General features: G+C 42.1%; 1 protein-coding gene and 1 long non-coding RNA gene across 19 annotated transcripts in view; both read right to left on the minus strand.

The window, feature by feature from the left end:
- Positions 1 to 5231: 5231 nt before the first annotated feature.
- Positions 5232 to 6656, minus strand: LOC137858203 (uncharacterized). Of its 2 annotated transcripts, none has more exons than XR_011097573.1 (3): positions 6204 to 6656; positions 5968 to 6111; positions 5232 to 5620 (listed from the first exon to the last, which is right to left on the minus strand). It is a non-coding gene; the product is annotated as an uncharacterized lncRNA (long non-coding RNA). The 2 variants fall into 2 exon arrangements; XR_011097572.1 differs by having other exon boundaries at positions 5233 to 5601; positions 6204 to 6571.
- Positions 6657 to 10135: 3479 nt separating this feature from the next.
- KDM6A (lysine demethylase 6A) overlaps positions 10136 to 18077 on the minus strand; it is a 150747-nt gene continuing 142805 nt past the window's right edge. For 8 of the 17 annotated variants that reach the window (XM_068685671.1, XM_068685680.1, XM_068685629.1 and 5 more), the window contains 3 exons: positions 15825 to 15951; positions 14745 to 14915; positions 10136 to 14482 (listed from right to left, as the gene is read on the minus strand). In XM_068685671.1, coding sequence (XP_068541772.1) covers positions 14426 to 14482; positions 14745 to 14915; positions 15825 to 15951 — 355 coding nt within the window. In that variant the 3' untranslated portion in view covers positions 10136 to 14425. Of the gene's footprint in view, positions 14916 to 15824; positions 15952 to 18077 lie in introns of all 17 variants that reach the window. The other 9 variants (XM_068685647.1, XM_068685721.1, XM_068685739.1 and 6 more) reach the window with 4 other exon arrangements.

Here is an 18077-nt window from a genome sequence, read left to right on the forward strand (position 1 = left end):
AGTGATGTCTTAAAATAGTGTTTTTTTCTTGTTCTGAAAAAAATAATCAAGCCACTACGAATAATCAGAGACTTTCCATGGTGATGAGAAAACACTTCCTCTCTTCATGTTCTTGGTATACGAAGAGCATGAGAGAGCTTCGCCTTTGGTTTTTCACTCTGCTCTGGCTAGTGCAGCTGTACACATTGACTCATTTTTCCCACCTCCTCAAGCTGGAGACAGAGAAAAGAAAGTGCCCTTAAATGTTTTCACTATTTCTTCTAGAAAAACAAAACAGGGATTTGTGTGCAATGCAGGTACTGCTGAAGGACAGGAGGAAAAAGGCACTGGAAGAATGATGCCACTGGGTGAAAGTACTGGGATTAAACATTTGTCCAGCCAGAGCACTCGTAACCACTTCAGGAGTCACTTTAGAAGGGAACCTCTGTATCACCACTGGCCTTTCAAAGTGGAAATCCCTTCGGCAGGTGGGCAAAGGATGGGAACAGTTGTCCAGATTTTGGGAAACCAATTACGTATTGCTTCCCTTTTTCACTCATGGGGACAAATGTTTGCACGGGTTTCCCTCTGTGTCTACAAGGGTGGCTGAAAGAAAGCAACCAAGAACAAAATGCTGAGGAAATCTCACAGCTTGCTTTGTTGAAGTGCATTGAGAAGGGCTCTCAGAAGTTAAGGCTGTTCTGTTTTGTTTTGTTTTGTTTTGTTTTGTTTTGTTTTGTTTTGTTTTCCAACAGTAGCATTGGAGTTTCCGAGTGTGTCATCTAATGGGAGAGACCATGCTACTTGAGGGAGAGCAGGGCAGGGCCTGTGAAGCTGGACAGAACTTCATGGTTGTGCTCCCTGAGAAAGGAGCCAAGCAGAGCGTGCTAAAAATACAGCTTTTGCATGACTAAAGGATTGTATTTACCGCAATATAAAGTTACAGGGGAAGGCAGGCTGAGGAGAGTAGCTTCTGAATGGAGCCCACAAACAAAAATCTGACCTTGAGCTTCCACCAAAAAAAAAAAATATATATATATATATACATATATATTTACCTTAAAAATATTCTAACTGGCAATTCAAGGAAGAAGTAAAAAAGGCCAAATGTAATAGAAACAATCAGAGCTTTTCTAAGTGGAACAGAGACTTCAAAAGACTGTTATACCCAGGGACACATGTGTTCATGGGATTTTATGAGAAAGATTGTTCACAAATTTGACAGAAACCCAGAGGTCCTCTGTCACTGTCCACTAGTAACTAGAGAGGCAAAAATCAAGAATTACTGGAAAAGCTGAGGCTGCAAAGTTCCCTTTTTTTCCCAGCCCTGGATCTGTGAGTGATCCCACTACTGCTCTGAGACAGCAGCTGGCTTCTTCTGGGGCATGTGCCCTAGATGCAGCCCCCAAATCCATGTCCTGTGCTGGGCAGGGATGGAGGGATACCAGGCAGCAGGTCAGTGATCTGAGCCCGAGGATGGGTACACAGGTTGCAAGGAAATCCGTGAGCTGCTCGTGACTTAACTTTCTGAGCTTCCTGCGGAGCGCAGCAGGAAAGCCTCGCCTGCTGTGATGTCTGCCCAAGTTTTCCTTGAAGAGCCCTGCAACAGTGGGATTTGTTTAAAGCCACATTAGAAGCTCAGAGTAAATGTGTACCGGCAATAAATAAAAAAATAAATATACACATACCCCAGGTGGCTAAACAGCAGCACAACAGAGCGATTCAAAGCAAACAGACACCCTTCAAATAGCAGAAATCAAATGCAGAAATTAGGCAAATTAGATGCAAGACTACAATAAAGCAGCCCCAGAAAAAAAAAAAAAAAAAAAAAAAAAAAAAACAATAAAAAAAATCTAAGGAGCTACTTGCTAACAGCATGGGGGCTGATAATAAACCCTTTCTCAAACACACTAGAAGCAGAAAGACTGCCAAAAGGCTTGCTGTGGCCAGCCAGCAATCCCAGCACAGGGAAGCTCAAGGAAAAGAAGGCTGTGGGAGAGAGTGCAATCAAGTTTTTTTCTTGCAAAAATATTCACAAGCAGTGCCTCAAAGAGGAGGTAGGAATAGTAGCTTCAGCTCATCTGTTTAAAGCGAAATCAGGTAAAACCTACTGCTGCCTCCCTAGTTTTGGGGGTAAAAAGCCAATGTTTGGGGGAGGCTGTGGTGTGGCAGATGTCACCAACCTCACTTCTACTAAGACTTTGATGCTGCTCTGCAGGGAAGTTAACAAATAAGGGGTCTGGTGGGAATAAGGTGCAAGGGAGGAACCGTGCTTAGACTCTGTGCCAAAGCAGGGACGCATGGGCTGGGTATGACTCCGCTGAAGGGGGTTGCTCATCACATGGAGAAAACCAGGAGCAGAGCAGCAGTCTGGGTTTTCAGTGTAGTACAGAGGAAAACAAGATCACCAGGTGGGCACGGGCATGGGATTTCCCTGGGGGAAATCCCTAGGATTTGTAAGCCTGAAGAGGGGCACCTGTGGAGGCAGGGAGCAGGAGGCTGAAACTGTGGCTTAAACACTTCCCTGTGAGGAAATCCCAGCGTCAGGGGTTGTATGGAGGTGGGAGGATATAACAGCAGAAGGATTTCTCTTCATCTTTGTTCTTGTATTCCTCCCCAAACACAGATCTGTCCCAATATGTCAGCCCAAATGAGTTTTAAAGGTCACAGGAATGGCTGGGAAGGAGGGCTGGAGTGGGGGCTCCTGAGGTGACAGCCCCACTCAGGGCTGGATACACGCTTCCGATGACCAGAGAAACATCCTCCTGGGTGGAAAAAAGTGTCCTTTGTTCAGTGATGTCCATAAAATTAAAGATGTGAATAATTTAACAGTATTTATGAATAAAGCCATTGCAACACAGCTACTAATGACTCACTGCCTTCTCATGGAAACACCCTAATTTTCCACTGATACCTCCTTTTGGAGAAAAGAAATGAAACAAAAGAAAAGAAAACCACCAAACTTGAGGGAAAAAAGCTCATCCTGATCCAGAGACATCATCTTAATATCAGTGTTGTGAGTGGGAGGCAGCAAGAGCTGGGTAATAGCGCATGGGAGCTTTGAGATCTCGGATCTATTAAAATGCTGGTTTGCCAGCACAGCCACTTTGCGTGTCTGGAAATTTTCATTCAGAACAAACCTTTGCCACAACCAAAAGCAAGCAGTGACACGAAAACGAATCTGGTATAGTTTTAGAGGGCAGGGACTCTCAAGAGACCTGTTATTTCAACATCTGAAACAGCTTAAGGTGGCTTCACTTGGATTAAACCAAGTTTCTCTCCTCTGATAGACTCAAACTGGTCCAAGGGTCTCCATCAGCTGTCTGTTTGCTTTTTGGAGTTCAACCTCAGGCTCACAGCACGTGCTTTCCTCTCACGTGAAACCTGGTGGCTCAGAAACCTCCCCGCCTTCCCTGGTGCTTTCTTCCCTCACTCTTTTAACCTGTCACCGCACGTCTGTCCTTTCTGACCACGTTTCTCGGGTCTCTTCTGCTCAGTGGTGGCTTTATGACACTGGCATGAGACGCTCTCCAGTGCAGGGGGAGCGCGGTACAAAAGGGGCAGCCTCATGTGCAGGGCTGATGTGCAGGATACAGCACATCCTGCAGGGAGGGCACAGGGAGACTGCAGACGTGTGCAGAAAGAGCACACAGCTCCAGATGAAGAAGGGAAGGTGAAGAGCACAGATTTTCAGGTCAATAACATGGGGGAAAGGATGGAGGCAGATAAAGATGTGACCAGTGTCTAGTGAGAAGGGAACTCCACTCCTCAGAGCATTTGAGCACATCAAGAGTCAAACCATGAAAAATAAATACAGAACTGCACAGTAATTGAAGTTAAACCAACATTTAAAACAGAGTCTTGATGAAGGAACCACAAAGATGCTCAGAAGGCTGGAGCACCTCTCCTGTGAAGGAAGGCTCAGAGAGCTGGGGATGTTCAGCCTGGAGAAGAGGAGACTCCAGGGAGACCTCATTGCAGCTTTTCGATACTTAAGGAGTCTTATAAAAAAGGATGGAGAAAGACTCTTTACTTGTGTAGGTAATGATAGGAATAGGGGGAATGGTCTTAAACTAAAAGAGGGCAGATTTAGATTAGAGGTTGGGAGGAAATTCATTACTCAGAGGTGGTGAGGCCCTGGCACAGGCTGCCCAGAGAAGCTGTGGGTGCCCCATCCCTGGAGGTGCTCAAGGCCAGGCTGGATGGGGCTTTGGGCAGCCTGGGCTGGTGGGAGGTGTCCCTGCCCATGGTAGGGGGGTGGAACCAGGTGGTCTTGAAGGTCCCTTCCAACCCAAACCAGTCTGTGGTTCTGTGATTCTATGAAACTAATGTAGAAGAGAGTTGGAGGGACATGAAGCCCTCATGGCTTTAAAACTTCACAGCACCAAATGCTTTTCAGGCAGTCTGTCTGAGTGAGTCACCTTGCAAACAGACACAGAAATGCCTCAAACTCTTTATCTTCTACCCTAGTGGCTATGCCATTGTCAGTGACAGACACAGGTCTATGGACAGTACTGAGATAACCTCTTCATCATATCCTCTGGCCTGGCATTCTCTTGATGCCAACCTGCTCCTCAAACCCAAATTCTAGCTCCCTTTCGAGCATTAAATGCACTAAGTGAAGGCTTAGCCTATGTTAAAAGCCTATGTTAAGGATGCTTGGCAGTGAGAGAAAGGTAAAAGCACGGAGGTAAAAGTGAAGACAAAGTGATGTGTATATTGGAGAGGAGAGATGAGCACAACCACTAAAAAGCACAGAAGGCATAGAAGATGTTTGGGAAGATTTGCCAGAAGAGAGAAGGAAATAGACTTTCTTCTATGACAGACCAATAGCTTACAAAAGCAACTGCACTAGGAAGGAGGTGCAAAAAAAGAAAAAGAAAAAGAGAGCAGTGAGCAGCTCTCCTGCTTTATGTAGGATTTTCTTCTGTGCTTTCAAGTTTTTGACAGCAGACACACCACCCAGCATCCAGAAAAGGGGAAGAAATGCGCTTCCCTCCTCCCCAGCCATAGAACCCCCCCTTTCTGAACTCATATATCCACCACTGCCCTGTATCCACCACCCATGCAGCTCACGAGTTCCCTAGGGCTTTGCTCCAAAGGCAGAAATGCCAAACACGAGCAATAACTGGCAAGGAGGAAAGGAAAGAGCAAAGCAAAACTCTCCACCCCTCCATCCAGGTGCCAAAATCTGCCAGCACAAACCTTCTTATCCCTTCCCAAGATCCTTTCTCAGCAGAACACAGTTTTTTTTTTTTTTTTTTTTAATTTTTATTTTTATTTTGCTCCTAACACAGTTTCCACACCAATACACAGCATGCGTCATCCAGCATCATGCCCAAAACACCTCCTGGCTGCAGGCAGAGGGGAAGGAAGCCGGGGTGATGCTGGCAGGCCCTCGGGCTCTCACCTGCAGCTTCCCGGCGGGGACCAGAGGACTGGCAGGCTGCAGCCAGCTCCTGGCGTGCACAGGGCAATCAAGTACCTATTCAAACCCAGCAGCACTTCGTTCATGGGCCGTCTTGTGTTCTCCAATTTGTAATTGTGTAAATAAACCATCGATAGCATTATCTGTGGCATTCTTCATAGCGCAGCCGTAATTGCTGAAGACTCCATCAATCTCTGTAAACAGCATTTTACACTGATTTTGAAAATTAGGAACTGAAGTTGCACTTGTGATAATTGCCAGCTCATTTTGTTCTATGCTGGGAAGCTCATCCCACCTTTGCCTTTTACTTTGTAGCTGTTCCCAAAGCAGTTTTTCAAAGTTACTGTGAACTACCAAATGCATGCGTTGTTTATCCATTAACCAAGATGGAGGGAGGTTCACTGAGCATTCATTCAAATAATTTTTTTGCCTGCCCAGACTTTTTTCCCTGATGGACTTTGTTCCTTTCCTTCTTGGTTTCCTACCTTTTTAAATAAATAAATAAATAAATAAATAAAAAATAAATAAATAAATAAATAAATAAAAAGTTCTACTATTACCTCTAAGTACATCTCATAACAGCAGTGATTATTTTTTCCCATTCTTTTCGTTTTCTTTTTTTCACAGGAGATGTCTTCTGCTGTGTCTCTGGCATAGCCCTGCAGAAGTCCTGCCTGAGGCACACAGGTAAAAGCTGAAAGATGCTGAAATAGGATTTAGATGTCAGAGTGCAACTTAGCTTATAACCACACTATACTAGCATCACACAGCGCACACAGACAAAGCAATTTCTCACGTCCTTGCTCGTGAATACCAAAATCTCTTGTTGCACTTCAGCACCATGATGGATAATGATGACTGTCCACATAGATAACCCATGTGGAGATGAGGTCTTTTTCTCTCTCCCAAGGGGTCTGCAGCCCACAGTCTGTTGGAGGCTGGTTCCTGGGGAAAGTACAGTATCTTACTACAAAGCATGATAGCATCATGCCATGTGAGTGCTTGGGAGGGCACCCCCATAGGGCACCACCGTGCTGAATCCCCGTGGGCATTTCTCAGTAACGTTATACTCTGTCAACCTGTCACTGAAACCATTTTTATGTATTTTACATCTGCCAGCTGGGTATCAGGTATCTGTACCCTTCTCTGGTGGCTCTGTGTCAACATCCCCAGGCTGGTCTGCCCAGGAACTTCTGCCTCCTCGAGCACAACCGATCACTTTACCACCTAAAAACCACCCTCCCGTGTGCTCTCATGACACTTTCAGTGTTGCACCAGCCAGGGAAGCATTATCAGATAAAAGCCTGGGCTGAGTATGAAGCAGCAACAGCCCTAAACCCCCTCCAGCTCAGCCTGCAGCTCGGGCTGATCTGGTCCCAGGGGATGTGAGTGTGTGGTGGACCTTGGTGGGCCCTTCAAGTTGGCATTAGACTTCTCAGTGAAGTGCAGTAGGTTTTTTGTTGTTGTTGTTGTTGTTTTGTTTTTTTTTTCCACATCCCAAGTGATGCCCTTCCTGGTCTGGTTTGGGTCCGGTCATTTCTGAAGCCACCCGAAAGTTGCCTGCAGACAGGAGGTGACCAAAGCCACCCACCTCCTCCACCATCCTCCAGGGAACTGCTGCGAAGGTCAGACAGTCTGTGGGGTGGCCCACTGGCATTTTAGAGAAAATAAACCCCAGAAACCTAAAATTTCCATGTCTTTAAATAGAACAGATTAAAATTCCCTTTCAAATACTTTGTTCAACCTCTAACCAACCTGTCAATTAACTGATGCCCCAGCTTTGCTCTCCTCTGCCTGCTCTGACCTGGATTTTCTTTTCACCAGCTTCAGTCCCAAACCGTGCGCCGTTTCCTATAACCTGGGCCTGACAACACCCTCCACAAGAAAAATGGTGGGACGGGTCTGACTTTTGGGAAGGAGCGGGTCAAAAACCTGATCACGCTGCCCTCCGTCAGAGAGGAACCACTGTCCTTCAGGAGCTCAGAGAAGGACCGGGGGGAGGCAGCAGGCTCTAAAACCAGACCCATCTCCATCCTACCTCCACCCTCCCCACACTTGCTCTGTCTGCACATACCCAACACCCTACTGTACCCTAGGAGGGGCAGCAGCAGTTGTGTTTTAAGGCCTTAATGAGGCCCCCGGCATCAGCAGACCAGCAGCTACCTGCAAACCGCTGCCATTGCTGCCATACCGTGATGCTGGAAGCCGAGCCTTTCCTGCTCTCATCATGAAGAGGTGCCTTTTCCCTGCTTTATGGCTTCCTAAAGTAAACAGAGATGCACGCACCTCACCCATACCTGTTCTTTTTGGACCATTAAATGGTCGATCTCCTCGTAACAACCCCCACAGCCCCATCCCCAGCACCACAGCGGTGGGGGAGCCCGGCCTGCTCCGCAGCAAGGCTGCCTACACCCGCTTCACTTCTTCCAGCATAGTGATACCACCCCGAAGCCAGGGCCAAAGCTCCTGCTGGATCAGTTGTTGTCCCCGTGTCCCTTGTTTAGGCCTGGTGAACCTCACTCAGCGGTGCTGCACCCTGTGTAACCCCCCACAGCATCTGCTCGGCCCCCGGTGCAGCGGGGAGGCTGCTTTCCCTCTCCACCTGCTGCTTTCTGCAGCTTTGCACGTAGCTGCTGGCATCGACAAGGAGACCTGATCCCCCAAAAAGCCACCCTCAAAAAAAAACAACCCTCTCCCTAGTTACCAAACGTGTAGGACACATTTGTTCCCCAAGTTCTAGGTAAAAGTGTCACACTTCCTCGAAATGAGGCTGCCCAGGGCCCCAGTGGGCCTCATGCCCACATTGCTGCCTTGCTTGCAGCCTCCTCCCTGGCACCCCGTGCCTTCCTCCGCGGGGCCCTGCAGGTAGCAAGCCCTGCACTGAGCTTGCTTGAACCTGAGCTTCAGCTTGGACGTGTCTGGGCATCATCACCTGCTGTTCTCCTTCCTGTCAGTGTGGCCACAACCCAGGCAGCCGACGCTGGTTGCCATCAGCCTCCCCCAGAAGTGAACATCCACCCTCTGAGTGCCTCCTCCGCCTGGTTCCCACCCTGTATAACGTGGCCGTGGAAGAGACGAGGCTTCCCCACCTCGTAGATTTGTCTGCTGGCACCATCCCTGTCGTTGGATTGATGGGCCTTGGCCCTTTGCTACAGATCCAGACAAAATGGCGCTGACCTGTGTGTGCTTGGGCCTAAAAGCCCTCTTGCTAGTCCCCTACGCCAAATAAAATTTGTACTTGAGCACTCTCTTCCAAAACATCCCGTTTGAATCCTTGCATCTTCCACCTCCTTAATCAGCTACCTTTTCCTCTGACTGGACGTCATCTTCCACCTCCTTAATCAGCTACCTTTTCCTCTGACTGGACGTCATCACCTGGGGAGTCCCCAGTCCTCACCCACCTCTGTTCCACGAATCTATCCTATACCATACCGAAATGAAGTAACCTGCACTAATTTCAGTAAAGCAACCATTTTAGTACAACTTCCAAAATCCTTCCTCCATGTAGAAAGGTACAGATTCACAATACCTTATCTTTGGGATCACCAAGTTACCTGCCATATAAATTCAGGGGCTTTTCAGAAGCCCTGTCACCACTGGTCTCACTTACATAGCTACCAACATCCCTCCTGAAATGGAAACCTGTAGACTTCACTTCTCCAGAAAAGCTGAGATGCTAATCCCAAATTGCTTATCTGAAGGAAAACTTAAAAATCAAATGCTCTGTTGAATGTATTTGTGGAGGAACTTAAATGAAGCTCAGAAAGATGCGACTATCCCTTCCTCCCCATATACGGGATCTCTTTTTTGTCAAGCTACCCCAGAACATTCTTCAGATCTGGAGTTGTGTAGCAAATGTTGCTATTTATTTCTAATTCCCCTCTTAATTCAACTTTTCATTACTTTTTGTTTGTGTGTGTGTGTATAAACACCCATTTTTATCTCATCAGTTTTAACCACATCTTAATAATGCCTCTCTTCTGTTAGTCTTGTACCTTCCAAAATTCAACAAGTGTCACATCTTTGGCCACGTCCATCCTTTTATATTTTGATCTTTAATTTGCCTGCTGCAGTAATTTGTGGCTATAAGCAAATCAGGTTCACCTGCAGTTAAGGCTCAGCTGTGGAGCTCATGGACAACAGCCTAAGGTTCACTGAAGAGGTGAGTTAGGGTGAGTTATTCCCCTCCATTTTGCTTAGGAATCCCACCTCCCTTCCCCTCCCCTCCCACCCCCAAACTGCTGGAAATATCCAGAGATTACAAATGCTTCGCGTGCATCATGTGTGTCATAATTTAAGAAGCAGAACTGCTTCACAATAACTACAATTGATAAAATATTAACTTGTGCTTTTTTTTTTTTTAATAAAATGAAACAAAAGCATTCTAAATCATAGCAGCTTATAGATCAAAACTGTCCATAGTTTAGGAGCATAGTGTAATTAAGAAGTATTAAAACTGCAAAATATTAAAGCCCTGCAGCAATTCAAATCCATGACAAAACCTTCATGCAGAGTGAGCAATACTGCCTGATGCTCTACTGATTTGGTCTACCTGTTCATTGGTGAAATATGATTTTATTTTTTTTTTTCCCTTGGTAATGGTATATCCTCTTTTGCAAAGGGGAGGAAAGGTACAAAGCCCTTTTGATTAGCACGCAATAGCTCTTTCCCTAGTTAGCAATACTCTGTTATAGCACTGAGAAATGAGGACTGTTTGTTTACCATTAGTTGAGGTAAGTTATCTTGCTTTTATTTGGGTTTAAGACTACTGTAAAGGAGTAGCTTTTCAGTTGCAGCATGGTTTGTCAAGATTACAATATTTATGACTGCATAAAATACATAAGTAAAAAATTATGATTTGTAGAGTTTGTTATCAAGAGCTGAGACTTACATCTTTACAGAACTGTAAATACTGGCTTCCTAACTGCTAGCTGATAATTTTGCTGGAAAGAGCATTTGTTATACTTTTCTCGAATCTCTATACCCTTTTGTCCACCTGTTGTATGAACTAGCAAAAAAGTCATTTATAACTAAACTGTTGTAACAGCATTAGACAAGCTGTACTGATTCTTCATTAAAACACCCTTCATTTGAAGCTACAAAGGTAAGAGGCAATCCTTTTTGTTCAAAATAAACTATTAGCATGCTCTGTGCCTTTAACACTTCACATTGATTACAAAAAATTTAACAATGCAATCACTAACATACCCCACTAATGAGAAATTATGAGAAATCGTTTGATGCAGAACCTTCTGCATCAGTCAACTCTGATCGATAAGAAAGCTATCAATTTTGAAATTTAGATTTAATGCATTTTCAAGAAGCTAATGAGAAAGGAGCAACTTAAAATAAATACCATAATTAAAACTGCAAACTGTTACAATGATATATTATAAACTTGTCCTAAATAAACCTAGTGCTTCAAAAATTTACCAGTGAATTTGTATTACAAAGTATGTGAAAATACAATAGAATACCACAAAACAACGTCCTTTTTCTGGGTCAGCAATGACACCAAGGTGATTCAGTCTTAACTTCTTAAACTGTTAATAGAACATATTGTAATATATAAGTTGCAATTTGGTTGAATTCTAGATACCATCCCCACCCGAACTCAAATTCGCCTTTTTCAGTTCTCCTCTGAAACTAGTGCCAAACTTCCTGTCAAACCCGGCATTTTCTCGAAGAGCTTTAAAGTTTAGCCATTACTTATTTTCTACTACTATGTTTTGGCAGCAACTATTTATTGGTCTGTTATTGCAAAAAGTGCAATTTAACAATAAACCAGTCTGAAGGTCATTTTATGTCTTGAGGATACATACCATATATTTCTTTAAAAATAATCATACTTTTGTAAGCAATACTTTACAGTAGACACCTCAAATCTACCATAGATGTAAAACTTAAACCGAGAAAAATTTAGTCTCTAAATCTTTATACACATATTTATATTCGAATTTCTATATATATTATATATATACACAAGCACAAGAGTATATATAAAATATATATAATCAGATTCAAAAAAAGAACAAAAACTGGGCACTGTACATAAAATCTTTTTAAAACTCAAACAATAGAAAAACTTTAAACATTAAACAATTTTAATAAAAGTTTCTGTACAATGCTAAGCAGTTTTATTTACATATAGAAAATGTAATAGGAGTAGTGTTTGAAATTACAGAACTCCTTAAAATTTCAATGGCAGGTAATCTGGAAAAAATAACAGCATTCCATTCACAAATATTTTCAAGCAATAAATATGTATTTATAAATAGTGTAAATTTACATCAAGATTAGAAACAAAAATCACAAATCTGAAGTTTATTCCTTAGTCTATGTGCAACCCATTTATCTTTGTGACTTGGCTGTTAATTGTTTTAAATTTTATTTAGGAACCAAAAGTGTAACCGTCATGGTTTCAAAACAAGACAGAAAAACATAAAAGCAGTAAAAAATTTATATCACCTAACTCTTCACATTAAAAAAAAAAAAAAAAAAAAAAAGTTGCCCAAAGAAAGACTTAAAATTTCTAACTACCTTACAAAGAAATGACCAGCTAAGCTAGTACTTTTTCCAAGGGAAATTCTGAAGGGGAAAAAATGGTTGAAACCAACTCATCAGCCCAGAAACAGAGAAATACAAAAGAGGTGGTCTTCAAGTCAGTAGTCTGTATAATGTTGCCAGTTTTGTCAGATATATACAAAACATGGAATTATTTTTTTGAAGTACAGCTGGATGAGCTTTATTTGTTTTGAGTTCTGGAGTAGGAGGCAGTGCTCTCTCCTGTCCAGTTGGTTGACACTCCGCACTTGGAAGGTTGCATAGACACAGCTTTCAGCCAGCAGCCTTACGGGATAGCTACAAAAATCAGTGGTGCAGAACTGGGTCACTTCCTGAATATCAGAAAAGTTTTCATTTAATGTCCATGAAAAAATGTCAAGATGAGGAGGATGGCAATGGAGGAGCCTGAAAAAGAAAACATTAAATTACCTTTTCTACAAGGGTGCAGAACTCAGTCGTTTAACCAAGATCTGTCCAAACGATAGCCATGAGAGTTTGAAGTCAAACACTACTGTTTTTATACATCTGGACTTTATCAAGTAGGTACTGGCACGTTTTCCCAACTAACTCAATAAAATGTATACTTTTATGACTGCTTCACACTAGGATTTTGCCTATACTGCAGACTGGGAGGATGGCTGAGTTGATACTATGTGAGCTGCCAGAACAAGTCCTGTTGTGGCAGCAAAGAGCTCCATGTGGGCTTCTACAGGTCTGGCTATGTACTCTAAAACAGGGATTCTCAACCTGTTTACCACTGGGATGGGCGGGTCATCCATCTGTGGCTATCCAAAAACTCTGCGGTCTGCATTTTTACCCCCCACCTACACAGTAACATATAATCCTGAAGTTAGGATATCTGTGGAAAGGGTCTCTGGATTCTCTGGCATGGGGACAAAGCTTCTTTTTTAATCCTGAAACTCAAAAACAGAGTGCCTTAAGAGTGAAGGAAGTGAGGTGTCTTGTTCCTGCCTGCTTTCAGGAGACGAGGTCTAGAAGATACCTATTTCCCAATATTGCAATTTGTAGCATTATCATAAAAACACTGAACCTCTGATAGAGCTTCTCCTTTCTTCTCTTTTCCTGCCCATCAGTTCTGTCATGATGCGGGAACCCTTTAGAAAGCTGCTCACAGTCCCTAAGGACGCTGTCAATTGTACCCTAGTATCCACCTATGAAACACTGACACTAGTTAATTCCTGTGTTCACTCCTGATACTTTACCCCAAACACAGAGCCTGTTAGGCTTGTGCCATCTCACAGAATCACAGAATTTCTGGGTTGGAAAAGACCTCAAGATCATCGAGTCAACTCAGATGATCTTTGTCCTGTGACTTGCCACAGACCTCTACTCTTCTCCCTCCTAGATCTGGGAGATGCTACCTTAAGGCTATGACTCTTCTCAATCAAACTGTAACCCCCTTTAAAAGAAATGATAGTGTGCATCAATTTCACTGCAGAACACTTCTGAATGCCCTTCAGGGCTGCAGTTATAGGCTTTGGTAGGTCAGGGAGCTGCTCACAGGTTGAGAACCCTTGTTCTAGGCACAGTTATATCACCACCATTGCCTACATAATATTATCAACACAGACAACAAAATACCCTTCCCTGTCTCCCTCCTTTCTCCCTTTTCCATCAGAAGCCTTCTTTTCCCATTCCACTCAATTGGATGGTGTATTTGAGAGCAGGTGTTTATTTATTTGCTTTTCTGTAACAGATCATCGCTTCAAAATTGCAGTATTTCACAAACTATAATGACAATGGGTTTCTAAAAGTACGAACTGAAGTTCAACCACCTCAGGCTCTGCAGGACCGATGAAGAGAATTAAATTCAGAGGACATGGTCCTGCGCTCTCACCAGCCTCTACTGCTGAACCCCGAGGCATTAGCTCAAAGGTTGCAACTTAATCATGCTAGTGTAACATGAAATAATTGTCTAAACATACATTTTCTGCAGCACCTGGAAATGAATCAAAAGGCACAGCCATTTCTGGGCTGCTGTATTTAACTCAACATGAAATTCTCATAACGCTTTGTCCAATGTTTGTCTCCTTTGACAGGAAGGCAAGGCTTATCGTAAATAAATCCAGCATCGCTTTCACTGTGATTACAAACAAGCCATCTTTGCCTGAAACAATGAAACCTGGGTGAAATGTTAGGACAGTTGTGCTGACACAGTTCAAAGCAGGAGGCTGCCATGTATAGCACGAAGCTATAATGGCAAAGAGGCTTTTTGCTTTAAATTGAAATGCAAAGGAGGCCCCAAGCCAAAGACAGAACTGTTTGAGAGCATCCACTTGCTAAGCAGAAGGACAGTGCTGATTTGGGAGGGGATGGGTGAGGGAGGGGGAGGAAGGGGTCTGAGTGCATAGGATGCTCTGCTGCTATACTGACTTCATACCACAACCAATGTATTAGAGATGCTCTTGAACCTGGTGCTAGTTTCTCCAAGCTTCACTGTCCTGATTCTTCCCATCTCCATCTGATCCAGTTATGGTCTTCAGGTGATCTCTATTGGATTTTTAAAGCCACAACTTTATGAATTGTAACATCATACTTTTCCTGAAAACTCAGTGGTTATGTTCTGCAGTAAGTTACTGTACTATTTCACACAAATCTGACTCTGCAGCGTTTTGTTCTGTAAATATCACATACAACCCATACCTCCATTTGAATCAGAAAGTCCACGGTACTCATACAGTGGAGTACCAAGACAGTCTACAACTGCTTTACAAATAATGTATTTATGCGTCCACTTATTAATTTGACTTACTAATGTAAATTGATCATAGACTTGCATCAAGTCCTCCATTTTGTACTGTTCTAGCACCACAAAATTTTCCAGGTTCGTGCTTATCTTTCTTGCACAGTCTTGGCAATGTACAACATAGGTCTTTCGAGAATTGCTCTCACTAGTGACGAAAAGCAGATCAAAGACTTCCACCTATTAAGACAGAAAACAAAGTCAACTGTTACAATTTCGTTTTTAAGAAGTTAAAGCAAATACAGCTTTCATGGTTTAAGATATACACCCTTACCCTGAGCATATAGTGAGAAAAAATACATTTGTTCAGAAAAAGTCCATCTTCCTAAGGCTCCTGCACTGAGGTGAAATATTCCAAAACCACTGCTAACATTACACTTTGGATGTGTGCATGAACAGCTCTATAGGAAACTTTTTGATCAATATTAACAAAGCAGGATTTGCTCTGAATACTGGTCACTCAGTATCGTGGGTATTTATAACAATTATCTCTAGTTTTCCTTTTTTAAATTTGCCTGCACAAAAAGTCATGATTTATTCCCCTACTATTCAGTCATACATGCATCCTGCCCAACAGGCTCGGTCAGAAAATAACTTGAAACTGAATTTCAAGGAGTGGGAAACTTTTTTATTTTAAGCTTCATGAGAACTATTATCCAATACTTTAAAGGAACTAGTAACCGAAAAGTAGAATCAAAAACTTCAATAAAAAGGTATGTCCTGTAAAGAAAATAAGTTTAAATTCTCCCTTTTTGGGGACTGTTGTTGACTTCTGACATAAAGACAGATATACCTTCAAACTGAAGCTCAGCAGATCAAATTATAGGCAAGAAGGGGTAACAACTTTTTAGAACTAAGAATTGAAATTTGACCTAGTGAATAACAGTCCCTATGTACTGTGGAAAAGACTGAAGTAAAATACAACCTGTATCTAGCAAAATAGCTTAATAAACCCTTTGAAGATAGCACTGCATCACATGTATGCTTTGAGCACACAATAGATGCTGCAACTTACAGCAACAACAAAAGATGGGTCAAAATTTCAATAAATGTTACAACAGTACACAAGCCCAACATGCTTTTACTGACCTCACAAATGCTACAGTAATGAGCTGGCTCATCCTTTGCTCGCCCATGCCAGACAATCTCTTTTCCTGCAGCAATCAGAGCTTCCCTCAGTGTCTGACACTGTTTGAGAGTTCTTAACAGGCAATACCTGCAAGCAAAAATCGGGATCAGAGGGAGGACTACATTGGCATTCAGTTGCACATTCAGTTTAGCGTTCCATTTTATAAGCAAGATTCAAACAGACTACATTTCATCTCAGATCCCATACCTGGAGTTTCTTCTTCCTCGGGGATTTCAGGAAACACCTGGCTAATAAGAATCCCTGGACACATAACTTAGGCAGAAGTTAGACCACATGATTATGGACCTCTTAGTAAATTTATTTCATTTCTGTAATGGCTCTTTCCCTGCAACAGTATGTATCTTTCATTTTTGACTGGAATGAATGGACGTTTTAAAACATAATAAAATACTGTGGTCTTAAAAATGCATGCAACTTATTTTGAATTATAAATGTATCAGCAAAAAGTTAGTCTGAACTACCAACCTGACATTTGCGTAAATGATTATAAGCCTACCCAAACAGCCTGCAAAAATTAACATCCTAAAAACTCAATTACTTCATGAACAGTACCAAATTTTCAGTTATTCAAAGTCTGGAAATCTAGGTTCTGACATGAATCACTCTACACACAGTATGAAAAAAATCTACCAAAAGCCATCATCATCCATGTAAAAAAAACAGGAATGGACAGGTTGGTATTAGAAAAGGAAGTTCCTTCAAGGAAAGAAAAAATTAAAATGTACTAAAATTAATTTTAAATACATCTTATGAATGAAGAACTGGCCAAATTAAAACCAACAATTCTCTGCCATTCTTCTGCTGAGGATTAAGAGAGACAGAGAGAGAGACAGAGAGAGAGAAAGTACAGAAGAGAACTGTATACAGAAAATGCAACTTGTTTTCTAGCATTGTATGAGCAGCATACATTCACTGAAAAACAAGCTGGCAAAATAGGTCACCAGATTTCTAAATTACAATGTTATTTACAGTAATTTTTAGCTCTCAGCTATCTTATTTATTTGAGCCACTGCCTTTGCAGCCTTTAATTTTCTCCTCCACAGGGTGGTTACATTACATGCTCATTAGATGCAGAAGGAAGATTGAAAAATGTAAGGGGAAGAATAAACATTGGACAGAAAACAAAGTGCTCAAGAGTTCTATCAAAATGTTTTCAACTTGATCCTTCTCCCATTCTAAAGCCTTCAACATGTAATATCTACGTTCTGTATTTTTTCAAATGTTTCTTTCATGTGTTTCCAAGTAGTTAATAGAATTTTAGGCTTACTTTCAGATACTTTCCTCTCAATGTTTTACATTCAGATTGTTCATCTTCACTAAAAACAAGTCTTTAGCTTCATTTATACCCTTACTGTAGGAATAATGCACAATTAAAAGCTTGTTTTTAAGTTAAACTTATTTTCATATACCGATTTTCAAGGAAATTAACAGTTCACTTCGCTGTAACTCCTTCAGCACTTTTCAAGTTTGATGTTAATGGCACTCATGATGGTAAGGCCAACCGTATGAGATAGATCATGCATTAACTCACTTGAATGTTAGACTAAGCTAGAAATGCTTCTGACAAGTTCAGTATCTTTGGTATAGCATTCTTTTATGCAATACAGCTCAATCTGAAATAATCTTAAAAGCTACCATTTTCTTGTGCTGTCATCTGGAACAGTCTTTGGGTACGTCAAAGAGCAACGAGAAGCACATCTACCCACTTGCAGCCATTGTTCTCCATTCGTGACTCCCAAGGAGTTTTCAAAGTGTTATTTTCAAAGACCTTTCTAGAGTTACGGTTGCGAAGAAAGAATTGCTCAAAATGTAATCCACAAACAACACCACTGCAACGTTTGCCAAAATTGCAACCAAAGCCAAAAACAATAGCTAGGAGGTGAATTACTCCTCCTTGGCTGAAATTCAGATCTGAGTAATGGCACTTGAAAATGTAGATATTAACTATTTCATGCTATCAAAGAATGGGAGAAAGCACACAAAGTATCACTTTGAAATTCCGTACCATAATTTCCTAAAGTAGGAGAAGCCTAAAGAAAGCAAAAAAGGTGCATAATGGAGTCATGGTGTGCAAGTGGGATAGGCTTTTAGTATTGTAGGCTTGCTTTATTCTGCCACACCTGGACCTCATACTCTTAATACTCTTAATAGGTATGGCATAAAGAGTATGAGTAAATCATGTCCAGTCAAAT

The sequence above is a fragment of the Anas acuta genome, chromosome 1 (assembly GCF_963932015.1).
Source record: "Anas acuta chromosome 1, bAnaAcu1.1, whole genome shotgun sequence".
Lineage (NCBI taxonomy): Eukaryota > Metazoa > Chordata > Aves > Anseriformes > Anatidae > Anas > Anas acuta.